Source organism: Hermetia illucens, chromosome 3 (genome assembly GCF_905115235.1).
Source record: "Hermetia illucens chromosome 3, iHerIll2.2.curated.20191125, whole genome shotgun sequence".
Lineage (NCBI taxonomy): Eukaryota > Metazoa > Arthropoda > Insecta > Diptera > Stratiomyidae > Hermetia > Hermetia illucens.
The window spans coordinates 103,189,609-103,211,061 of NC_051851.1; the positions used below are offsets into that span (position 1 = coordinate 103,189,609).

Consider the following 21,453-nt stretch of genomic DNA (forward strand, 5'->3'; position numbering starts at 1 on the left):
GAAACAGTTGAAATTTATCTGTTAATAATAAAAGTAGCAAGACTACTTTTATGATTTTTTCACGAACTTCGGTTGAAACAGATATTTATATGAAAAAGTCATAGACATTTGTCTACCTTCTTTGTGAGACAGTCGTTTGTCTTTATAATGCCTGAGAGGGAGATACAAGCGCAGATGTTTGTCTAGAACAGACATATATGGCAGATATTTTTCTGTCTGTCTGTCTGTCTGTCTCATATTTAAACAAGTCGGAATACCGGAAGGTTTTGTGTTCATCTTATGTAAGAAACTTCAACGCACACTTTCCTATCCGTATATAGCTACAAATCCAACATACTCCTTCATATTGTTTCAAGCTATAAGACATATGCACATATTACAGCCATAGATATTATCCTCACCCTAAACAAACAAACTGCCTATTTCCGAAAACTGAACTTATATTGCACGTATGTAAACTGATCGTACCCATATTTCCGATTTACTTCGTGCACAAAAGCATACATATGTACAAGTGTTTAATATGCAAGCATAGCTATCTGAATTAGAAACTACGCGGAAACTTCAATAGCACCCATACTCACACACACATGTCTGTTTGGAGTAATTGATATTCATATATAAATGACTAAAAAACTAAAACAAAATAATTCTTTGCAACCCCATTCATATGAATTCACTTCGTTGTGGTATTGACGAATTGAGATCGGATGATGACGCCATGCATGTTGTAGAATGCACGAAATTCACGCAAAATGGCAATGTTTCACCCAATATAACTTTGATAATAACAGTTGCATTTTCAAACTTGACCAAATTGTGCACTATGCTATCCCCTACACCCATGCCAAATTTTGTACCTCTGGGGTTGACATAAGGGGGGTCGCCGGGTAAATTTCTAAAATGTGGAAATATACTGTTATTAAGTTTATTTGTGCAGATATCGGAACCGGATGTATTTTGAGGCCTAGATTTTGTAGAGATACATCACTGTGATTTTTTTCAGATTTTTCGGTTGGATAGGTTCTGAGAACGAGACCTGTTACACTTTATGAGGGTCATATTTTGAGTGATCACTCCCCCCCTGATTTCATGACAGACAAATGATGAAACAGTGAAACGTGCGGAAATCTAGAAATGTTTCCAAAAATTGTGGTTTCCCATTATATTCTCATGGGAAGTGTCGTCGGAGCCCATGTTGACACAATTGACACAATATCGCACTTAGAAAGTCATTCCTAGAACGTAACCAGTTGATTGGACGCTGCTAACTTGCAGTTAAAATCCTATCTGTAACTAGTTGATAGGTTATTCGAGCATATTTTGCAAAAAGTCCTTATAGTAATCTAACCTCAGATTACCCCAAAGATTGCGAGAGTATCTCACAGTGGAGTTTCATTGCCCACCAGATTCTCAACTTTATCCTAGAAACCGGAATGTCCAGCCGATATCGATGAAACTATATTTTAGCATTATAGAGTAGTGTGGGCAATTCCTAAATATCATTGTTAGTATTTTGTTCCAAACAAAATTTTGCTAGTTTCCATTCAATGTCTGTTTGTTTACCTGTGACACCCAACTTACGAAATTAGGTGAGAACATGTGGTTTGTGAGTCCCTTTATTTTCACTGAGCGGCATATTTGCATGGTGAGTTTAAGGGGGAAGTGTTAATTTTTTTATCAGAATATAGTCATGTGGGGTATCAAATGAAAGAGCTAAATTAGTGTTTTCGGAACTAACATCTCGAACCAGTTAGAAGATAAGGGAACTGAGACCCAAAATGTAGGTACAATAAAGTGTTATAGGTTTCGTTTTCAGAATCTAATGAACTGGAAAATCTGAAAATAATGACAACGGCAGATCTCTATCAAATCTAGGCCTCAATATACATCATATTCCGTTATTCACTCAAATAGAGTTAATAATGGGTATATTGCTTTATTTTAAAAATTTATCGAAAAGGCCGCCTTAAATTCATTCTAGAAATATAAAGGATAATGCAGGGCATCTTCAAGGAAATTTGTAATCATTAACGAAATTATAATAAGCCAAATTTCCAATTTCGTGCGTGTTCTATATGGAGAGTGTCACAATAAAGGGAACGGGCTTGAGACACGAAAGGCCCATATACAGTAATGGGGCAAAAACGAGTCAATGTCATAGGAAAATGAAAAAAAATATACTCTTTCGGAATATTTTGCTATTCTTCCTACACTCTTTCCCAGAGTTGATTGATTCCGTAAGGATGTTCAGTATAGATGGCGAGCCCTAGGCGGTACCTAAGGTGCTAAGAACAACGGAGTTAAATCCGAGTTTCAGGTTCTGCTGTTATCAAAGACTAGACGATGGATATAATAATAAAAGTGATACGCATCCTACATAAAGGGTAAAGGAACGCAAGAAATATACCATCTGTTTAAGTATTTCAATTGCGCCCTTGAGCTTGTTTGCAAACTTATCCATCCAGTTAGATTATGAATAACTATAACTGATAAGATATTGATATCGTGTGTATTTTCTAGAAAACGGCAACAGAATGGGCCTAAGAGCATGTTATCTTTTTTATAGTATTTATTTTTTCATAACAATTTAAAATTTCTACTTTATTCTTTTACTCTTTCTTATATAAACTTCTGAGATATCAAGGCTTCATGTTGTTTTCTATGCATATATTACGTTAAGATAGAGCTCATCGATTCGAGGCATTCAAAATTTCAGTTCCTGTGATTAGAAGAAGAAAGAGTCCAGTTTCCATGCACTAAAGGTTTTTCCTTAAATTCCTAATAAAATTTAAAATTTTCGGAATGATATTTGGTTCTAGTGGGTAAATGTCGTAAAAATATGGGGAATAAAAAAAACTCAACTAAGGTCTTATGTGTTGTACGAATTCCGATTTAGATATATTGTATCACATTTTGTCGAAAATGTGCTCTCAATTTCAGAAGGCAACCGCGATCTAAGTGGGCAGTATGAAGTTTTTGTCTTCTTACTAGCATACCCTTTTTCATGGAAAAGTTTTTGGGTATTAGTGCTTCACGGACTTGTGCTACACAATATAGTAATCTATGCTGCAAAGTACGTTCGCTAGCTCAATGATTTGCACGAAGTAAAAGATTTCTCATTACGGCAAACATCGCCCACGTACAACCATCAAAACGTAACAGAAGTTATGCGAATTCGACTGGAGTATTCTCCCTCATTTCTTACTTCTTTCAATAAGTCGGATAGGAAATATTGTTTCTTCCGTATTTCAGGATATTCCAACTTTCTATTTTGCTTACTTTGAATTGCAACGAATTTTATCACTCGTGGTTTTAATTTACACCTTGAACTTATGTCGTTCTTAATAGATATTAGAGACGAAAAAGAAGAAAACTCGTATCGATTTTCTTTAGCCAATCAAATTTTTATTTGAATTTGTTTTTATTTACAGCGAACACTGCTACAATATTGACAACAAACATCAGCGCGGGGCTTCCGACGACAACAAAGGGCATGTCCATGATACCAGCAGGATCAACAGCTACTGGAACGAGTGGAACGCGTAAAAATCTTGGTGGTCGTCGTCCTACTAAATCCACCAACCTGTCACCGGAGGAAGAAGAGAAACGTAAAATTCGTCGGGAGCGCAACAAGCTAGCAGCGGCCAGATGTCGGAAGCGGCGAGTTGATTTGACGAATGAGTTGATGTCAAAAGTTGCTGAACTTGAACAAGAGAAACAAGGACTTCAAAAGACTATCGAAGAACTGCGATTTGTGAAGGAAGAAATCCAAATGTGCCTGGAAGCGCATCGTTCTGAGTGTCGTCGTAACAAAGACATGTTGGGCCGCGCATCGCCACTTGATATCAAGCCAGATGTGTTATCTAGTGCTTTCGACTTAAAGCTCATTAAAGATGAACCGCTAGATCCAATCGATTCGTTAGACGGTCCACCATCTCCGAAGCGTATGATGCTTACGTCGAACAACCCCATTATGATGGCTCCTTTACCAAATGTCTCAACTATAGCTGCAACAATAGCTTCGAATACCTCGATTCTCAACACTCCCACCACAATCGCCCCGCCATTAGCGATGCAACCGACAGCGAAGCCGAATAGACCTAGCTCATTAAACGTACCGCCCACCTTAACTCCTTCGCAAACATTCGGCTTAAACCGTAACGTGACCGACATTGCAGGGGTTCCCATAACAACACCTTCCAATGGTACGTTCAACTTCGACAGCCTGATGGACGGTGGTACTGGTTTGACTCCAGTATCGAACCTCCCCTTGATGCCAACCTGCTCATCACAGAATAATCATCCACTTGAACTTAAGACGCCCACTAGTGAACCATCTAAGTTAGTTAGTTTATAACATGATGCGGAGAGTCAGTGAACCTATTTGGTTCACCTGAAAGCGATTGAAAGTTAGTAAACACCACTGTGAAGTGAGGAGAACCAATATTTCAATCTGTATCCTTCCGCTTATGCAATATCGGTATTCCCGCCTACGTATTGTGACCCTCCCCTCGAAAGGGGCTAGTCAAGTAAATGGGTCCTTTGTAAGGCACATTTTTTATTATTATTTTAATGAATTTTTGTATTTTTCATACTTTTATTATACACATAATGTTTTATTGAATTGTATAAAATGCGTTTTATTAATGAAGCAATGTATGATTATTTTATGCGAGCAACATGGGAATAGAACTTCTGGAGCTGTTTGTTAAGAAGGCGTTGTGATATTAAAATTTAGATGAGAGAACGAGAATTGAAACATTATTTTGATATAACGATATATAAATCATAGAAATGTATAATTTTTAGACTTTGGATTCTTTGTTTATTAATTTTTGTACAGTCCTTCCTTTGTCCCTACTTTGACGGAATTATTGCCAGTAGGAAAGTTTTGTTTACAGCAAAAGCGAATCAATTTGTTACTTGTCGCGCTCGTTTTCTTTTTTCTACATTATACAATAAAAAGTATGTATGTATGCAATAAATAAATTTTTGTCATTGTTACAAAAAACTGAACACTATGTTTTTTTTAATGAAACCTTATTGAAATCAATTCAATGTCTGTCGCACCCAAATTTACTTGGAACGGTTTTGTTACCATTGTATAACGGCACGATTTTGTGTTGAATTTAAAGAGAGGGGGCGGGGGGTTTGCATATAATTATATTTGGAAAATTGGCTAAATCATCTTCAAGTAAAAAAAATTGGGAAATTCTATCTATGACCTTCTCTTCAGCGCGTTTGAATTTTATGTTTTCATCAATTAAAATTATTAGTGGTCAGCTCCTGGACCAGCGAGTTAAATTAGAAACTGCCCTCTCTGATCAACGGCTGAGATCGATTCCTACATCGGCCTCATGGCTCTCATCTTGATACAGTTGTTCCGGCCCTGGTGAGCTGGGCTGCGATTATTCTGGTGCGGAGCTCGGGTGAATCTCCGCCAAGCCGCTCACACATTGCAGCACCTTCACATGCTCATGTGGGGTATCAAATGAATGGACTCGATTAGTACTTCCCGAAATTTCTGATAATAGGTGAAACATAAGAGAGTGATTTCTCAAAATGTGTGCTCCAACAAATGAAACAGGCCTCGTTCCCAGAACCAATCCAATCGAAAAATATGAAAAAAGTGAACAATTCGAAATCTAGGTCTCAAAATACATACTGTTCGATATCTGCATAGATGCAAAAGAGGGGTGTACATTTTTTTTCATCAAATATAGTCATGTGGGGTATCAAATTAAAGGTCTCGGTTAGTACTTTTCGAAGCTGGTCTTAATTTTGACATTTGTTGGAAAGGTGGAGAGTGCGGGGGGTTGAAAGTGATCATTTCTTTAATGGACCCATTCGCAGAAACTACTTAATCGAAAAATCTGAAAAAAGTTAAGAGGCTGCCACTGTATGTTGTAATTTCTAATCTAATTTTTAGTAATTTGCTGGAAAACCCCCCACTAGAATCAAGAAATTTCAGAGCATGGTCCTGCCAAATTTGGTGAAAATCACATCATTACTAACCAAGTTATAATAGGTGAAAGTTGCCGCTTCTGTGCAAATTCAAGCCTTTGAATGTCAATATCATTTGAAAGTGGATATTCTCACATAATATATGCACATATTACGTGCTACCTACTAATGGGAAAAATACACACTCAAATCTCTTTATAAAAGAAATACACAAAACCTTTCCTACCTGAAGCGTCTAGCTTCCGGTTTCCCGACTTGTTTTGTAAATAACGGAATAACTAAATATTTTTTTTTATTTCAATCATCATCATTAACGGCGCAACAACCGGTGTCCGATCTAGGCCTGCCTTAATAAGAAACTCCAGACATCCCGGTTTTGCGCCGAGGTCCACTAATTCGCTCCATCTTAAGCAGGGTCTGCCTCGTCTTCTTTTTCTACCATAGACATTACCCTTATAGACTTTCCGGGCTGGATCATCCTCGTCCACACCGATTAAGTGACCCGCCCACCGCAACCTATTGAGGCGGATTTTATCCACAACCTGATGGTCATGGTATCGCTCATAGATTTGGTCATTATGTAGGCTACGGAATCGTCCATCCTCATGTAGGAGGATCTTCGGAGGATTGTTCTCTCGAACGCGGCAAAGAGTTCGCAATTTTTCTTGCCAAGAACCCAAGTTTCTGTTAGCTGCCAACAACCGTGCGCGGATTTCATCGTCGAAGCTGTTATCGGTTGTGATTTTCGACCCTAGATAGGAGAAATTATCAACGGTCTCAAAGTTGTAGTCTCCTATCTTTATTCTTACGTACGAGATGACCAGTACGGTTTGATGTTGTTGGTTGGCTTTTGGTGCTGACGTTGCCACCATATACTTTGTCTTGCATTCGTTGATGTGCAGCCCAAGATCCCGCGCCGCCTGCCCGATCTGGATGAAGGCTGTTTGTACGTCTCGGGTGGTTCTTCCCATAATGTCGATATCGTCAGCATAGTCCAGTAGTTGGGTGGACTTAAAGAGGATCGTACCTCTTACATTTACCTCAGCATCACGGATCACTTTCTCGAGGGCAAGGTTAAGGAGTACGCATGATAGGGCTTCCCCTTGTCGTAGACCGTTGTTGATGTCGAATGGGCTTGAGAGTGATCCTGCTGCTTTTATCTAGCATCGCACATTGATCAGGGTCAGCCTAGTCAGTCTTATCAATTTTGTCGGGATACCGAATTCTCCCATGGCCGTCTACAGTTTTACCCTGGCTATGCTATCATAGGCGGCTTTAAAGCCGATGAAGAGATGGTGCAACTGCTGGCTATATTCCAAAAGTTTTTCCATCGCTTGCCGCACAGAGAAAATCTGATCTGTTACTGATTTGCCTGGACTGAAGCCTCTTTGGTATGGGCCGAGGATGTTCTCGGCGTATAGGGCTATCCGGCCTAGCAAGATAGAGAAGAATATCTTATAGATGGGCGGGATATCCCCCTTTTTATTAATGGGGCACATAATGCCTTGTTGCCAGTCGTCAGGCATTGATTTGCTGTCCCATACTTTGACCATAAGTTAATGAACCACTTGGTGTAATTGGTCGCCTCCATATTTAACCAATTCGGCTGTAATTCCATCGTCTCCAGGCGACTTATGGGTTTTAAGCCCATGAATTGGACGGACTGTTTCTTCTACAGTTGGTGGTGGCAGTATTTGTCCGTCGTCTTCAGTTGACGGGACCTCCAACTCGCCGATGTTCTGGTTGTTCAGTATTTCATCAAAGTACTCAACCCATCGCCCAAATATGTCCATTCTGTCGGAAATCAGATTTCCCTCTTTGTCTCGGCAGATGAACATCGAGGTGTGCTTCATCCTGGTGACTTGTTGGTAAAACTTCCGCGCCTAGTGCGGTTGCTCCCTGTAGTTTTCCAGTTCACAGACCTGTTGGTTCTTCCAGCTTTTCTTTTTTCGTCTGTGAAGTCGCTTCTCCGGTCGACGGAGTTCGTGATAAGTCTCTTCGCGTGCCCGCGTTCTTTGAGAATGCAACATTACTCGGTATGCGGAATTCTTCCGTTGCATAGCTAGCTTACATTCATCGTCAAACCAGTCGTTCCGACTCTTTTTGCAACTGGGGCTAAGTATGTTTGTGGCCGTATTTATGATAACGTTCTTCAGGTGATTGTGAAGATCATTTGTTGACGCTTCATCCCCAGGATCTATGTTGACTGCGGCATCCATTTCCCTCTTATAGGTGTTGTGGAGGGCTGTGTTGTGGATAGCCTCAGTGTTGACTCTCACCTGATTGTCAGAGGGGATCCCGTATATGTTCTGACATTCATCAGGGCTGAGATGTGACGACGTACGATCAACACGTAGTCAATTTGATTGAAAGTGGTCCCGTTTGGAGAGGCCCACGTATGTTTGTGGACTGCTTTCCGCGCAAACCAGGTACTTACAACAACCATTTCGTGTGACACTGCTAATTGAATCATCCGCAGTCCGTTATCATTTGTATTTTGATTTAAGCAATGGGAGCCAACGTATCGCCCGAATACGGGTTCCTTCCCTACTTAGCTGTTAAAATCCCCAAGTATGTTTTTGATATCATACTTGGGACAGGCTTCGAGGGTTCGTTCTACTGCCTCGTAGAAGGTATCCTTTTCCGACTCTGCAGTCTCCTCTATAGAGGCGTGAATGTTAATGAGGCTTATCTTTCTAAATTTGCTCCGCATATATTTTCAAAGCCGATAACAGCAGGTTTCATTTTTTGGCTGACTAAGAAACCTACTCCGAGCACATGGTTTACTGGATGACCACTATAATATGTGGTGTAGCGACTCTTCTCCAGGAAACCGGTCCTTGTCCAACGCATGTCCTGCAACGCTGTTACATTAGCCCTATATTGGGACTAGCTAGCTGCTAGCAGCTTCATCTCTGTACAGGCAGCGCACGTTCCATGAGAAAATGCGCAAATCGTTATTCCTTTGTCGTTGCCGGGTTCGTCGTTGTATTATCCGTCTAGTCCGAGTCTCCTGTTGCGGCTTCGTAACTTCGGTTTTCCGTGTAGGGTTGTCAGCCCTATTCAACCCTCAACCTGGAGGATCAGTTGGACCAGGTGGTTATTTCAATAGCGGCCTTATAAAGAATATTCTACATTGAAATTAACTTTTAACCCTCAACGGTAAAATAAAAATTCATTTCATCATTTCATGCTTGAAATTATTCCCAAAAAAGGATTCATGCAAAGTGCAGTTTCTTGTAAGACAACAGTATCATTCAATTCGTATGTGACTGAGCGTGGGGTAGGTTTTTGGTTCTTAGTTTCTTGTCCTGTGTGGTTATATTTTACGAGTTTCTTTAACGTTTATAAAAATGGGCCAGAAAAAATGTGAAGTTAATAATGAAATAAGGAATTTGATTATTACTCATTACAAAGACAAGAAAACGCAACGCGAAATTGTTTCTATTATGAAAGTTAGTAAATCTATTGTTCACGGCATAATTACACTTAAAAAAAACCAAATCTGTGGAAAGAAAGAATAGAACAAGGCGTCCGCGCATACAAGACGAGGGAGAAGAATGTTGGATTTTAAGAGAAATAAAGAAAATAGATACTGTAGAAGCAAATAATAGCTTAAAAAATCATGTAGCCCAGAAACTGTTAGAAATATTCTAAGAAGCAAATGGGTACCATGGTCGAACTGCCAGGAGGAAATCTTATATAAACAAAGCAAACATGATCAAATGAGTAAACTTCGCTAAGCTATATAACAAGCCATGGAAGTTTTGGAAAAGTGTTTTATTTTCCGATGGGAATAAATATAATAAATTTGGTTCAGCCGGAAAAATTAAAATGTGGCCAAAAGCGAATACTGAGCTGGGGAGTCTTAAAATGGAAGGCTAAGTAAAACATGGTGGAGGTAGCATAATGGTTTGGCGCTGTACGAGGGCGGTCCGATAAGTACTTAGCCTCTCGGCCCGATGGCGCTACTATCGCAAGAAGTATTTACTGTCGTGTAGAACATTCTCGTAGACGGCTACTGTCAAAATTTTAGTCGAATATGACTTGTAGTTTTGTTTTTAGCGCGTGTAGAAGCGGGCGTGCGGGAGAATTTTAGAAAAATGGAAAAAGAACAATATCGGTCGGTGATTCGATTCTTGTTTTTGGAAGGGAAATCGCGCAGCGAAATCAAAGAACGCTTGGATGCTGTGTACGGTGACGCTTCTCCTTCGATGGCGACCGTCAAAAATTGGTTTAATGAATTTCAACGTGGTCGCACGTCAGTTTTTGATGAGCCACGCCCCGGTGCCCCGAAAACGGCTACTGCGGAGAAGAACGTTACAAAAATCCATGACCTTGTATTGGCAGACCGCCGATTGAAGGTACGCGAGATAGCCGAGACAGTAGGCATCTCAAAAGACCGCGTGGGTCATATCCCGCACGAAATTTTGGGCATGAGAAAGCTGTCGGCGAGATGGGTGCCGCGTTTGCTCACTCCGGACAACAAGCGCAACCGTGAAACCACTTCAGAGCAGTGTTTGACGCTGTTTAAGCGCAATTCGAAGGAGTTTCTTCGTCGTTTCGTGACCGTCGACGAAACATGGATCCACTGGTACACTCCAGAGACCAAGGAACAGTCGAAACAGTGGACTTTACCCGGCGAACGTGCTCCCAAGAAGGCAAAGACTGTGCAATCGGCAGGAAAGGTGATGGCCGCCGTTTTCTGGGATTCACAAGGTGTGATCTACATCGACTACCTGGAGAAGGGCAAAACGATCACAGGGCTGTACTATGCCGAATTATTGAGCCGATTTGACGCCGAATTGCGGAAAAAACGGCCGCATTTGGTGAAGAAAAAAGTGCTCTTCCACCACGATAACGCACCGGCTCACACTTCCGCCGTTGCCACGGCCAAATTGGTCGAGTTGGGCTACGAACTGCTGCCCCATCCACCGTATTCCCCAGATTTGGCCCCGTGCGACTATTATTTATTTCCTAACTTGAAAAAGTCACTCGCCGGGCAGAAATTTGAGTCGAATGAGGAGGTTATAGCCGCCACGGAAGCCCACTTTGCAGACCTCGAGAAAACGTATTTTTCAGACGGGTTAAAGAAGTGTATCGAGTTAAAAGGAGACTATGTCGAGAAATAAATCGCCACTTTTCAAAAATTTTCGTTTTTTTTTTGGTAGGCTAAGTACTTATCGGACCGCCCTCGTATATGGGCAGCTGGGGTAGAAAACTTACAATTAGTAGATGGTATAGCAAACAAAAATGTCTATCTATTAAACTCAACATTCTAGAGAATCCTCAGCATACGGCTCTGGACTGTAGACTTTGGGCCCTTTATAATTGACCAGAGGTTAATTGAACATTGTTTAGAAGAAGGCATAAGGATACACCGTATTTCAAATAAAAAGAGTCCTTAGGGAAAAACTAAAAGAAAAATGTATTCTCTCATTGTTCTAGATAAATAGCTATGCGAAAAATTTGTAAAATATATTCCAAATAGATTGCGAGAAATCAATCAAAGGAAAGGAGGTCTCACCAAGTATTAAAGTATTTTTGATGACTTTCAATTTGTTGCCCGAATACTTTCTTGATCATTATTTTAGGCACGAGGAGTTGAAATGAACTTTTATGTTACCGTTGGATTAAAAGTTGGTTAATTTTCATGTAGAATGTTCTTTATAGTGTTGCTATTGAATTACACAAAGTTTATTTAGTTATTCCGTTATTCCGTTATTTAGGCGTTTTTATTTACAAATAAAAGTAAAGTAAGTTACTTACCCGAATACTTTTCTGAGTGACTGTATATATGCCTTTGTGCGCAGAATAAAATTGGAATGGGTGAAAATGCGTTAGATCAATTTACATATATGTGTACGCATCAGAATACGGTAGGCAATGTTTATTCGTTCCGGATCAGGCCCAATTTGTTTTTAATATGCATGTACGGGGTGCGGCAGCATAACTTCCGTTTTTAAAATGCGCGCCACTCAGTTAATTGATGTCATAGCGGAGCGCTAGTGGTCTCGTTCAAGAGGGGATACTGTAAAGTTTTATCCCGACACGGTTCAGTCGCCATCATGCGTTGGAATAGTGAGGAGCGTGCCTTTGCCGTTGAGGTTTACTTTTCAAGCGGATGTTCGGTTATTGCAACACAGCGTGCATTTCGGAATCGCTTTAATTTAGCCCCGTTGGCTCCCGTCCCAGACCGCAAATCAATTGTTACATGGGTCATTACATTCAGACAAACTTCAAGTGCGACAAAAGGAAGAACTGGAGTCCCTCGGCATGTTAGATCACCTGAGAACATTGAAGCAGTGAGAGCGTCAATGTTGCCACGGCGTTCTCCGCGCAAACAGGCATCTGCCCTTGGACTATCCGATCGTTCTGTGAGAAAAATTCTTCGTGATGATCTTCATTTTCATCCCTATAAGATGGCGATAGTGCAGGAACTTTCAGAACGTGACTTCAATTCTCGGATGAACGCGTGTGAGCTTCTTCTTGATGCTATTGTTTTTTTTTGGCGATGAAGCCCATTTTCATTTGTGTGGGTCGGTTAACAAACAAAACATGCGCTACTGGGCTGACACGAACCCTCGAGAATTGCATCAAAAGCCTTTGCATTCACCCAAAGTCACAGTGTGGTGTGCAATTTCCTCAGCTGGAATTATTGGTCCCTGGTTTTTTGAGGAAAACGAGGTTACAGTGACAGTGAATTCGGACCGGTATGTAAACATGCTACAGAATTTTTTTTTCCACGGCTAGAAAATTTGGATTTGGGGGACACTTGGTTCCAACAAGACGGTGCAACAGCACACACTTCAAGAGCATCGATGGCTGTTTTGGGGGAACACTTTCCAGAGCGCCTTATCTCAATTAGATGCGATTTGGAGTGGCCGGCACGCTCACCCGATTTTTTTTTTTTCTATGGGGTTTTTTGAAATCCCGTGTTCATGTGAACCGTCCAGGAACCCTACAAGATTTGAAGACCAACATCCAAGAAGAAATTGCCAACATAACACCTGCTATGCTAACAAGAGTTATAACAAACGCCAGAAAAATGGGGGACGTCACCTAACAGATTTGATCTTCAAAACAATGTAAATGAAAACTTTAGGCATGTACCTACATTATAAAAAATAAATAAATATTTTCCGATGCATACAATAGTTTTTATTGAGTTTTGAAAAAAGGAAGTTATGCTGCCGCACCCTGTACATATGTAAATTTTGGAGTTTGGCAATATATTAGGTCTGGCGGAAAGTTCTGTTGGTTTGGCGTACATGGTAGGATGAACTTAGGGGGTTATGCAGTCAATTACTAATAAATTTAGCAATATACTAGTGTTACCTTTATTTGAATAGATATCGGTATGAAGGATATTTCGGAGTATAGGCACCATATAGTGGCAGCCCCCTGATTTCTTTATATATAGTTTCTGAGAATGGGTCCATTAAAGAAATGATCGATTTCGCCCCCCCCCCCCTCCTGCACTGCCCATCTTTCCAACAAATGCCAAAACTAAGACCGGCATCGGAAAGTAATAATCGAGACCATTTGATACCCCATATAACTACATCTGGTGAAAAAAAAGTTTACACCCCGCAGGCCAAAACTTTCTCACTGCGGTTGTACTGTGGGCTGTTTGCAGACTATGATAGGGACTTAGTCTCTAAAATATCTGAATCCTCCTTAACCTATACAAAAAAAAGTTAACTGGTCGTCATTCAGTTGTAAAAACTGCAACAAATGATCCTTGTAAGAAAATGGCCAGGCTGCTCACACCAATTTCGATCGATAGCAGGGGGAACAATGAAAAGGCCCTTTTCATAGTTTCTATATAAGCTGTCTAATCCACAGTGGCTTTCAGCAATATAATTTCGTTGTTCCGATTTACTTCTTATATCTATCTGAATTAGGCACTACCCGCAAAGTCCATTAGCACGCATATACTATATACCTACATACACACATATCTCGTTGGAATAATTGATATTCATATACTAAACTACTAAAAACCTAAAACAAAATATTCCTTTTCCACCCAATTCATACGAACTTACTTCGTTGTGGTATTGACGAATTGATATGTGATGATGACGTCATGCAGGTTGTAGAGTGCACGAAATTCACAAAAAATTGTAAAGTTTCACCCCCTATAACTTTGTTAATAATAGTTGGATTTTCTTCACACTTGACCGAATTGTGCACCATGTTCTTCGTTACACCTATGCTAAATTTTGTACTTGTGCGATGAACACAAGGGGGGTGCCGGGTAAATTTCTAAAATGTGGAAATATACTATTATTAATTTTATTTGTGCAGATATCGGAACCGGATATATTTTGAGGCCTAGATTTCATAGAGGTGCACTACTGTGATTTTTTTCGGATTTTTCGGTTGGATAGGTTCTGAGAACGAGAACTGTTACACTTTTTGACGGTCATATTTTGAGCCCTCACTCCGCTATGTTTCACCCAGTTTCAAATATTGAACCAGTTTCGAAAAATACTAATTGAGACGTTTCATTTGATGCCCCACATGGCTACATTCTGTGAAAAAAAATGTTGCGGCCTCCTTTCACCTGTATGGGGAGCCTCCCCTTAAACTTAACATAAAATGGCGCCAGTTGCTGCATGTAAAGGAAATGGCAGATCACATACTCCTACCAATTTTCGTGACAATCGGTCTAGCCGTTTCCGAATAAATCGGGTGTGACAGACAGACAGACGGACAGACAGACAGACAGACATCGACAGATGTCAATATCCCTCGACCGCAGTGCCTCGGTGGTGGACAACTTGGCCACCTTGGCATATAATGTTACAAGTGATTTGGATCTAGAGAAGGAAGTGTTCAAGCGAAGTACGACCTTACCGAGAACACCAGTAGCAAGAACAACTAAGGATGAACTGATCGTTGGACGACAAAAACTGTGGCAACACCCACCGCATATGTTCAAGATGCGAGTTACATATCCAACCCAACCTAATAACGACATAAACACATTAGAGTCCCAACCTAATAATGTAATCAATGAAACAAATTCATTAGAGTCGCCTCTTAACTCAAACGTAAATAAACTCTATCCAACAATATCTTTATGTAATGAGTTTAAACCAAATTCCTTTTATAAGATCGAATAAAGTAATATGATGAAACGATCTTATAAACACATTAGAAATCCATTAGAAATGGATTAAACAAACACTCAAAAGCAATTAAGCTTTTAATCCTTTGTTTAGGAGAAATTGAAATAGGAAGTTAAGTTAAGATTTCATTCATTCGTATTTCGACTTGGAATTAGAACAGACCTAAGATCAAATTTAAGAACAGTAAATTTTCTTTTATCAATAAAAAATAAAACGACACAAGAAAATTGTTTCGCGTTTTATAACTGGCGCAGTCGCTGTCTTGGGAAGGAGAATCTTTCCAACGACGAAACCTACGTTTCAATTTTGTTCAATATCGATTTAACGATATTTTGTTGTCGCGTTTTTTATAACATTAACCGATAAAAGTACAACTGAGTTTGAAAGAAACTTAAGTGTTAACAAAACAAAAGTGAAGTACAGTGTTCTCATTGCTCAATAAGATCGTGAAAACGAAATCGAATCATTATCATCATGGTAGAACGGCCATTCGAGTTACCATTCGAGAGCCTTATTAAGGAAGCGAGGTCCATCTCCGTATACGATGGAAATAACGAGAAGACAGCATTACAACCCTGGTTAATAGAAGTAAACGACATCATCCTGGTAACAAATCCTGGACCACAGAGGGCGTACATATTCAATATTATTATGTCGAAAATTCAAGGACCAGCGAGACAGGTGATTCAGCGAATTATAAATCCGAATTGGGAGTCAATGCGGGCTGCATTGATAGCGAATTTTGGAGTCACGGAACCCTACACTGCTTTGGTAAACGAAATTCATCGGGTAAGTTTTAATCCAAATATTGACATAGTTTATGACAAATTAAGCAAACTTTTAAATAAATTGAACACAAAATATACTTTGGAAGATAATCCTAATCAAAATTCAGAATTTAACCCTGCTCGAAATGAAAAGTTAGTTTTGCATCGATTTAAGGGGTGCATAAGTGAATATAAAGCATATTTAATCGAATCGCGAAATTGTGCAAGTTTAAATGAAGCTTACAATTTATTAAAGAGTATTGAAATGTGTAATCCGCAATCTTATGAGAGAAAGCGAAATAATAACCGAAATCAAAGTAACAATTATAATCCAAGTTATCAAAGACCGAGTTATAACCGTAACAACTATAATCATAATAATAGTTCCACTCAAAATCAAAATTATAATCAACGACGATTAAATTTTCCTCAATTTCGACATTTTCATCAAGGTTTTGGAGTAAGTAGTTCAACACAAAACCGGTTAAATCAAAATCAAAATAATAATTTCCGTTTTGAACAAGAAAATCAAAATCGTGCTGAACCAATGGAAGTTGAGCAAAATTTTCTAATGGAAGCCTCGGAAATCCACTACCTATAATAAATTTAACAATAGACGGTGAAATAATACCTGTTTTAATTGATACGGGAGCTGCAACGTCCGCTATAGATCGTAATTGTTTAAAGAATAACCCAAAAATTAAACTTCGAGAACCGCTTTTATTAAATAGTTTAGGAGGAAAATGTTCAGTTAAATACAAGTTGAAATCGAGTATGCCACGTGAATTTAAGTTACCGGGTCCTCATAAAATAATCTGGAATGTTTTAGATCTCGGAAATAGACAGTTTCGAGGAATAATCGGTCAAAACGTTTTACAGCAATTAAATATCACTCTTGCGCTAGGTGAAGGATATCTTTTAATTAACAATAACAAACTGTACTTTAATTACGCTTGTCCTGAGGAAATTAATCACTCAGAGGAACTAGTTGAAGATAATAATTGGGAAAAACTTTTTGAGGGTCTGAATCAAGAAGAAAGTGCCGCCTTGAAGAAAATTCTAAAGGAAAATAAGGATCTCTTTTACAAGGAAGGTACAAATCTCTCATGTACGACAAAAACGTATCATCAGATTATCACCAAAAGTAATAAACCAATTTATTCTCGAACTTATCGCTTACCTCAAGTACATGAACGAGAAGTTGAAAAACAAATAAAAGAAATGTTGAAACAGGGAATAATTCAACATTCTACTTCTCCTTACAATTCACCAATTTGGGTTGTACCAAAAAAAGTTGACTCTTCAGGTGAACAGAAGTGGAGGCTTGTAAACGACTATCGTCCTTTAAACGAACAAACAATAGATGATAAACATCCAATACCAAACGTACAAGGTATTTTTGACAAATTAGGTAGGGCAACACATTTCACGACTTTTGATCTCGCCAAGGGATTTTACCAAATTTTAGTTGACCCTAAAGATCGTCATAAAACTGCCTTTTCAACACCGTCAGGTCATTATGAATACATAAGAATGCCATTTGGTCTTAAAAATGCTCCAGCAACGTTTCAGCGATTAATGAATGAAGTGCTGAGCGGGTTAGTAGGAGTAATTTGTATTGTGTTTTACGACGATATTTTAGTGTTTGGGTCATCCTTACAAGAAATAATCGTTAACATGCTTCGTGTACTTCAGAGACTGAGAGAATATAATCTCAAACTGCAAATACATAAGTGTAAATTTTTTGCAAAGTCCACTGAATATTTAGGTCACATACTAAGCAAAGAAGGCATTAAACCAAACCCAGACAAAGTTGAATGTATCAGAAAACTTAAGATACCGGATACCGCAAGGAAAATTAAGTCATTTTTGGGACTTACTGGGTTCTATCGAAAATTTATACAGAATTATGCGAAAATAGCAACCCCACTTACCGATGCTTTGAAAAAAGGAAATAAAATCAACGTAGACGACCCAAAATATATATCTGCCTTCGAAAAATTAAAGCAATTAATCACAAATTATCCCACATTAAGATACCCTGACTTCCATAAGATGTTTACTCTTACAACTGATGCCAGTGATAAAGCTATTGGCGCAGTTTTATCCCAAGAGGGTCATCCAATTTCTTTCCCTAGTAGGACACTTAATGAGCATGAACGCCACTACTCTACTATAGAAAAAGAACTCTTATCCATTGTATGGTCAACCCAATATTTTCGACCATATTTGTATGGGGTGAAATTTCTCATTAAAACCGACCATCGTCCACTTGTTTGGTTAAACAATCTTAAAGAACCAAATTCAAAACTTCAGAGGTGGAAAATTAAATTAAACGATTATAACTACGACATACAGTACGTAAAAGGGAAAGAAAATCATGTTGCCGATTTCCTTAGTAGAATTGACAACACGAAAAACGAAATTTATATTACCGAAGAAGAAGAAAATACAAGTAATGTCGCAACGATTCATTCGGGGATAGAGGAACGATTAGATTACATATCCATTAAAGAAGGAATTGTTAACATATATAGGACACAGATTTTAATTGTTGAACAGAAAGTAAAAGAGTTTGAGTTGTTAAATGGGAAACGTAAAATATATATTGACAAAAACGATATCGAAAACGATTATTTCGTTACGGATATTCTTCGGAGACATTTACCTGAAAAGGGAACTGTAGGTATACACTCTGAGCTAAGTGATCACGAGTATAATATTGTGCAACTGCAAATAGTTGAATTGTATAGTAATAATCGGAATCTGAAATTTATAAAGTGTACGTCGAAAGCAATCGACTTAATAAATGAAGAACAGTGTTATGGTAAAATTAAGGAAATCCATGAAAAGGGGAATCACCGAGGAATTCAGGAAAATTTTGAGGAAATTAAACATTTGTATTATTACAAGAAAATAATTCAACTTATAACAAAGTATATAAATAACTGTGAGGTATGTAATTTAGCGAAATATGATAGAAACCCTGTTAAAGTAGAGTTTAAACTGACAGAAACCCCAAACGATGTTAATCAAATAGTACATCTGGACGTCTTTCTAATTGGAAAAAGAATGTTTTTTACCGGAGTAGATAAATTTTCAAAACACATGTATACAAAGGAATTAACGGATAAAAACGCAATTACATTCATTCAGTATATAAGAGAAAGAAATTCCTGTTTAGGTAAACCAAGAAAGTTAGTTGCAGATAATGAATTTAATATGGTAAATGTTAAAGAATTTTTACGTCAGGAAAGCATAGAAATTCATTTCACATCGCCAAAGTCACATACAGGTAATTCTGACATCAGTAGAGCACATAGTAGTTTATTAGAACACATACGAACGTTAACCCTTACCGAACGAGATATGTCAATTTCAGAAAAAGTCCTTAAAGCAACCGAATTTTACAATACGACAATTCACTCTACAATTAATTGTAAACCACTAGATGTTCAACTAGGTCAGGTAGATAAAAGCAAAATAGCTCAATTAATGCAGAAAAAGAAAGAGAAATGGGTTTCATACTGTAACAAAAATCGAGAACAACAACAGAATATAACTCACGACAAAGTTTATATCAAGAATTATGTTAACGAGAGATATAAAGAGGAGCCAAAATATAGAAAAGCTAGAGTAAGAAATGAAGGGGGAAATATAGTTCACGTTAAAAATAACAGATTTTCTAATAAAATTCATCCGACTAGAATAAAAAGAGTGAAAAAATATTTTCTAGGGCCAAAAGACGAAGATCTTCCACAAAGGAAATCTAATACTCTTCCTACTAGGAATAATCACCGTTCTGCTTCAAATTAAATCAACTTTAGCTCAACCAAGTCTTCAAGTTGAAGAAGTTCACTCTGCCACAGGATTACTTCTTATTAAAAAGGGCAACGAAAAATTAATAAGGGATTACAAAAGAATTTATCACAAGATCGATTTACGACAGTACGAATTAGCCTTATTGGAACTTGAGAAAAATATAGCAGGTAATACTTACGCTAAACATACAATACAAACTATAAAAAGAGAATTAAGAGCTTTAGCATACCAAAATAATACTATTTCTAGATATACTAATATTATTAATAATAATCAGCAAAATGATTTTAAAACTCCGGAAGAATTCTTTAAAAATTTGTTTAGTAATAGGCAGAAGAGAGGTCTTTTTAATTTCATTGGGACAGGTTATAAACTTTTGTTCGGAGTATTAGACAATGATGATCTAGAAGAAATAAATGAACATTTAACTATTATCGACGCTAATAACCATAACCTAATCGAATCATTAAATAAGCAAGTTAAAATAAATACAGTATTTCAAGATAACCTAAATAAAATAACAAATAATATTAAAGAAACTAATAACTTATTTAACATTTTAGCTAATGAGACCAACAATAACCTCAAACAAATGAATAAAATTATTTTAAATATACAAATAAACCACAACTTAGACCGCATAAAAGATGAAATAGAAATTATAATTGATAATCTAAACTCTGCTAAAAATAATTTGATGACAAGGTCCTTGCTAACAATGGAAAAAATAGAAGAAAATAATATATCCTTTGAAGAAATAAAAGAAATTACACTTTCAGTTCTCGTAAAACAAAATAGTATCATTTTCATAATTAATGTCCCAATATTCACAGCACCACTTTTATCTTACTACGTCAGACTAATACCAAACACGCAGTATGAAACGTTAAATGTAAAAGAAACTATTGCTGTAAGCTATAATAATGAATATTTTGAATATAATAAGCTTTTAAAAAATTTAAAACAACCATTGAATTGCACAGGAAGTAATATGCAATTTTGTGTCAGAAAACCTATAAATAATATTACTAAAGTAGAAGAAATTGAAAAAGGGTTACTCCTTGTAATTAATATTAACGGTAGATTAATACACGATTGTAACGAAAAGAAATACGAATTGAAAGGTCATTATATAGTTAAATTTACTAAATGTAAAGTTCAAATAAATCGCATTACATACAAAAATACTATTACAGAGTTCAGTCATACATTGTTATTAGAACCCATAGTAAACAATAGTGTTATTGGAAAAGAAATTAAGTTGGAAGATCTGAGACTTGAAAATATTGAAAACTTGAAACAAATCGAGGAAATTAAATATTTTTCGAAAAAGCACTAATTTGTTACAGGATCTATTATTGGAATCATAGTTATTGGAATCTGCATAATAATAATATTGTATACTTACGTGTATTGTAAAAATCATAAACAAATTAAAATAATTACATCTTGTGAAGATCCTGAAATCATTAAAGAATCTGAAATGCATACATATGTTGAGGACAACATTTCTCTTAAGGAGGGAGGAGTTACATATCCAACCCAACCTAATAACGACATAAACACATTAGAGTCCCAACCTAATAATGTAATCAATGAAACAAATTCATTAGAGTCGCCTCTTAACTCAAACGTAAATAAACTCTATCCAACAATATCTTTATGTAATGAGTTTAAACCAAATTCCTTTCATAAGATCGAATAAAGTAATATGATGAAACGATCTTATAAACACATTAGAAATCCATTAGAAATGG

The 21,453-nt window shown here is 37.6% G+C and overlaps 2 protein-coding genes across 5 annotated transcripts in view; both read left to right on the forward strand.

Moving 5' to 3' along the window:
- LOC119651926 (transcription factor kayak) overlaps positions 1–5,019 on the forward strand; it is a 70,554-nt gene extending 65,535 nt beyond the window's left edge. For all 4 annotated transcript variants that reach the window (XM_038055756.1, XM_038055757.1, XM_038055758.1 and 1 more), the window contains exon 3: positions 3,435–5,019. In XM_038055756.1, the coding sequence (XP_037911684.1) occupies positions 3,435–4,360 (926 nt within the window). In that variant the 3' untranslated portion in view covers positions 4,361–5,019. The remainder of the gene's footprint in view (positions 1–3,434) is intronic.
- Positions 5,020–15,581: 10,562 nt separating this feature from the next.
- LOC119652083 lies at positions 15,582–21,035 on the forward strand. Its single transcript, XM_038056020.1, has 2 exons — positions 15,582–15,896; positions 19,611–21,035. Exons 1-2 carry the CDS (start codon positions 15,582–15,584, stop codon positions 21,033–21,035), a joined length of 1,740 nt encoding a protein of 579 aa, XP_037911948.1.
- Positions 21,036–21,453: the final 418 nt, after the last annotated feature.

What these genes read in the sequence shown, in the direction of transcription:
- LOC119652083 (XM_038056020.1), top strand. Translation starts at nt 15,582, where the DNA reads ATGGTAGAACGGCCATTCGAGTTACCATTCGAGAGCCTTATTAAGGAA. An exon ending in TGGTAAACGAAATTCATCGG is followed by an intron (nt 15,897 to 19,610) that starts GTAAGTTTTAAT and finishes AATATTTTCTAG; the next exon opens with GGCCAAAAGACGAAGATCTT.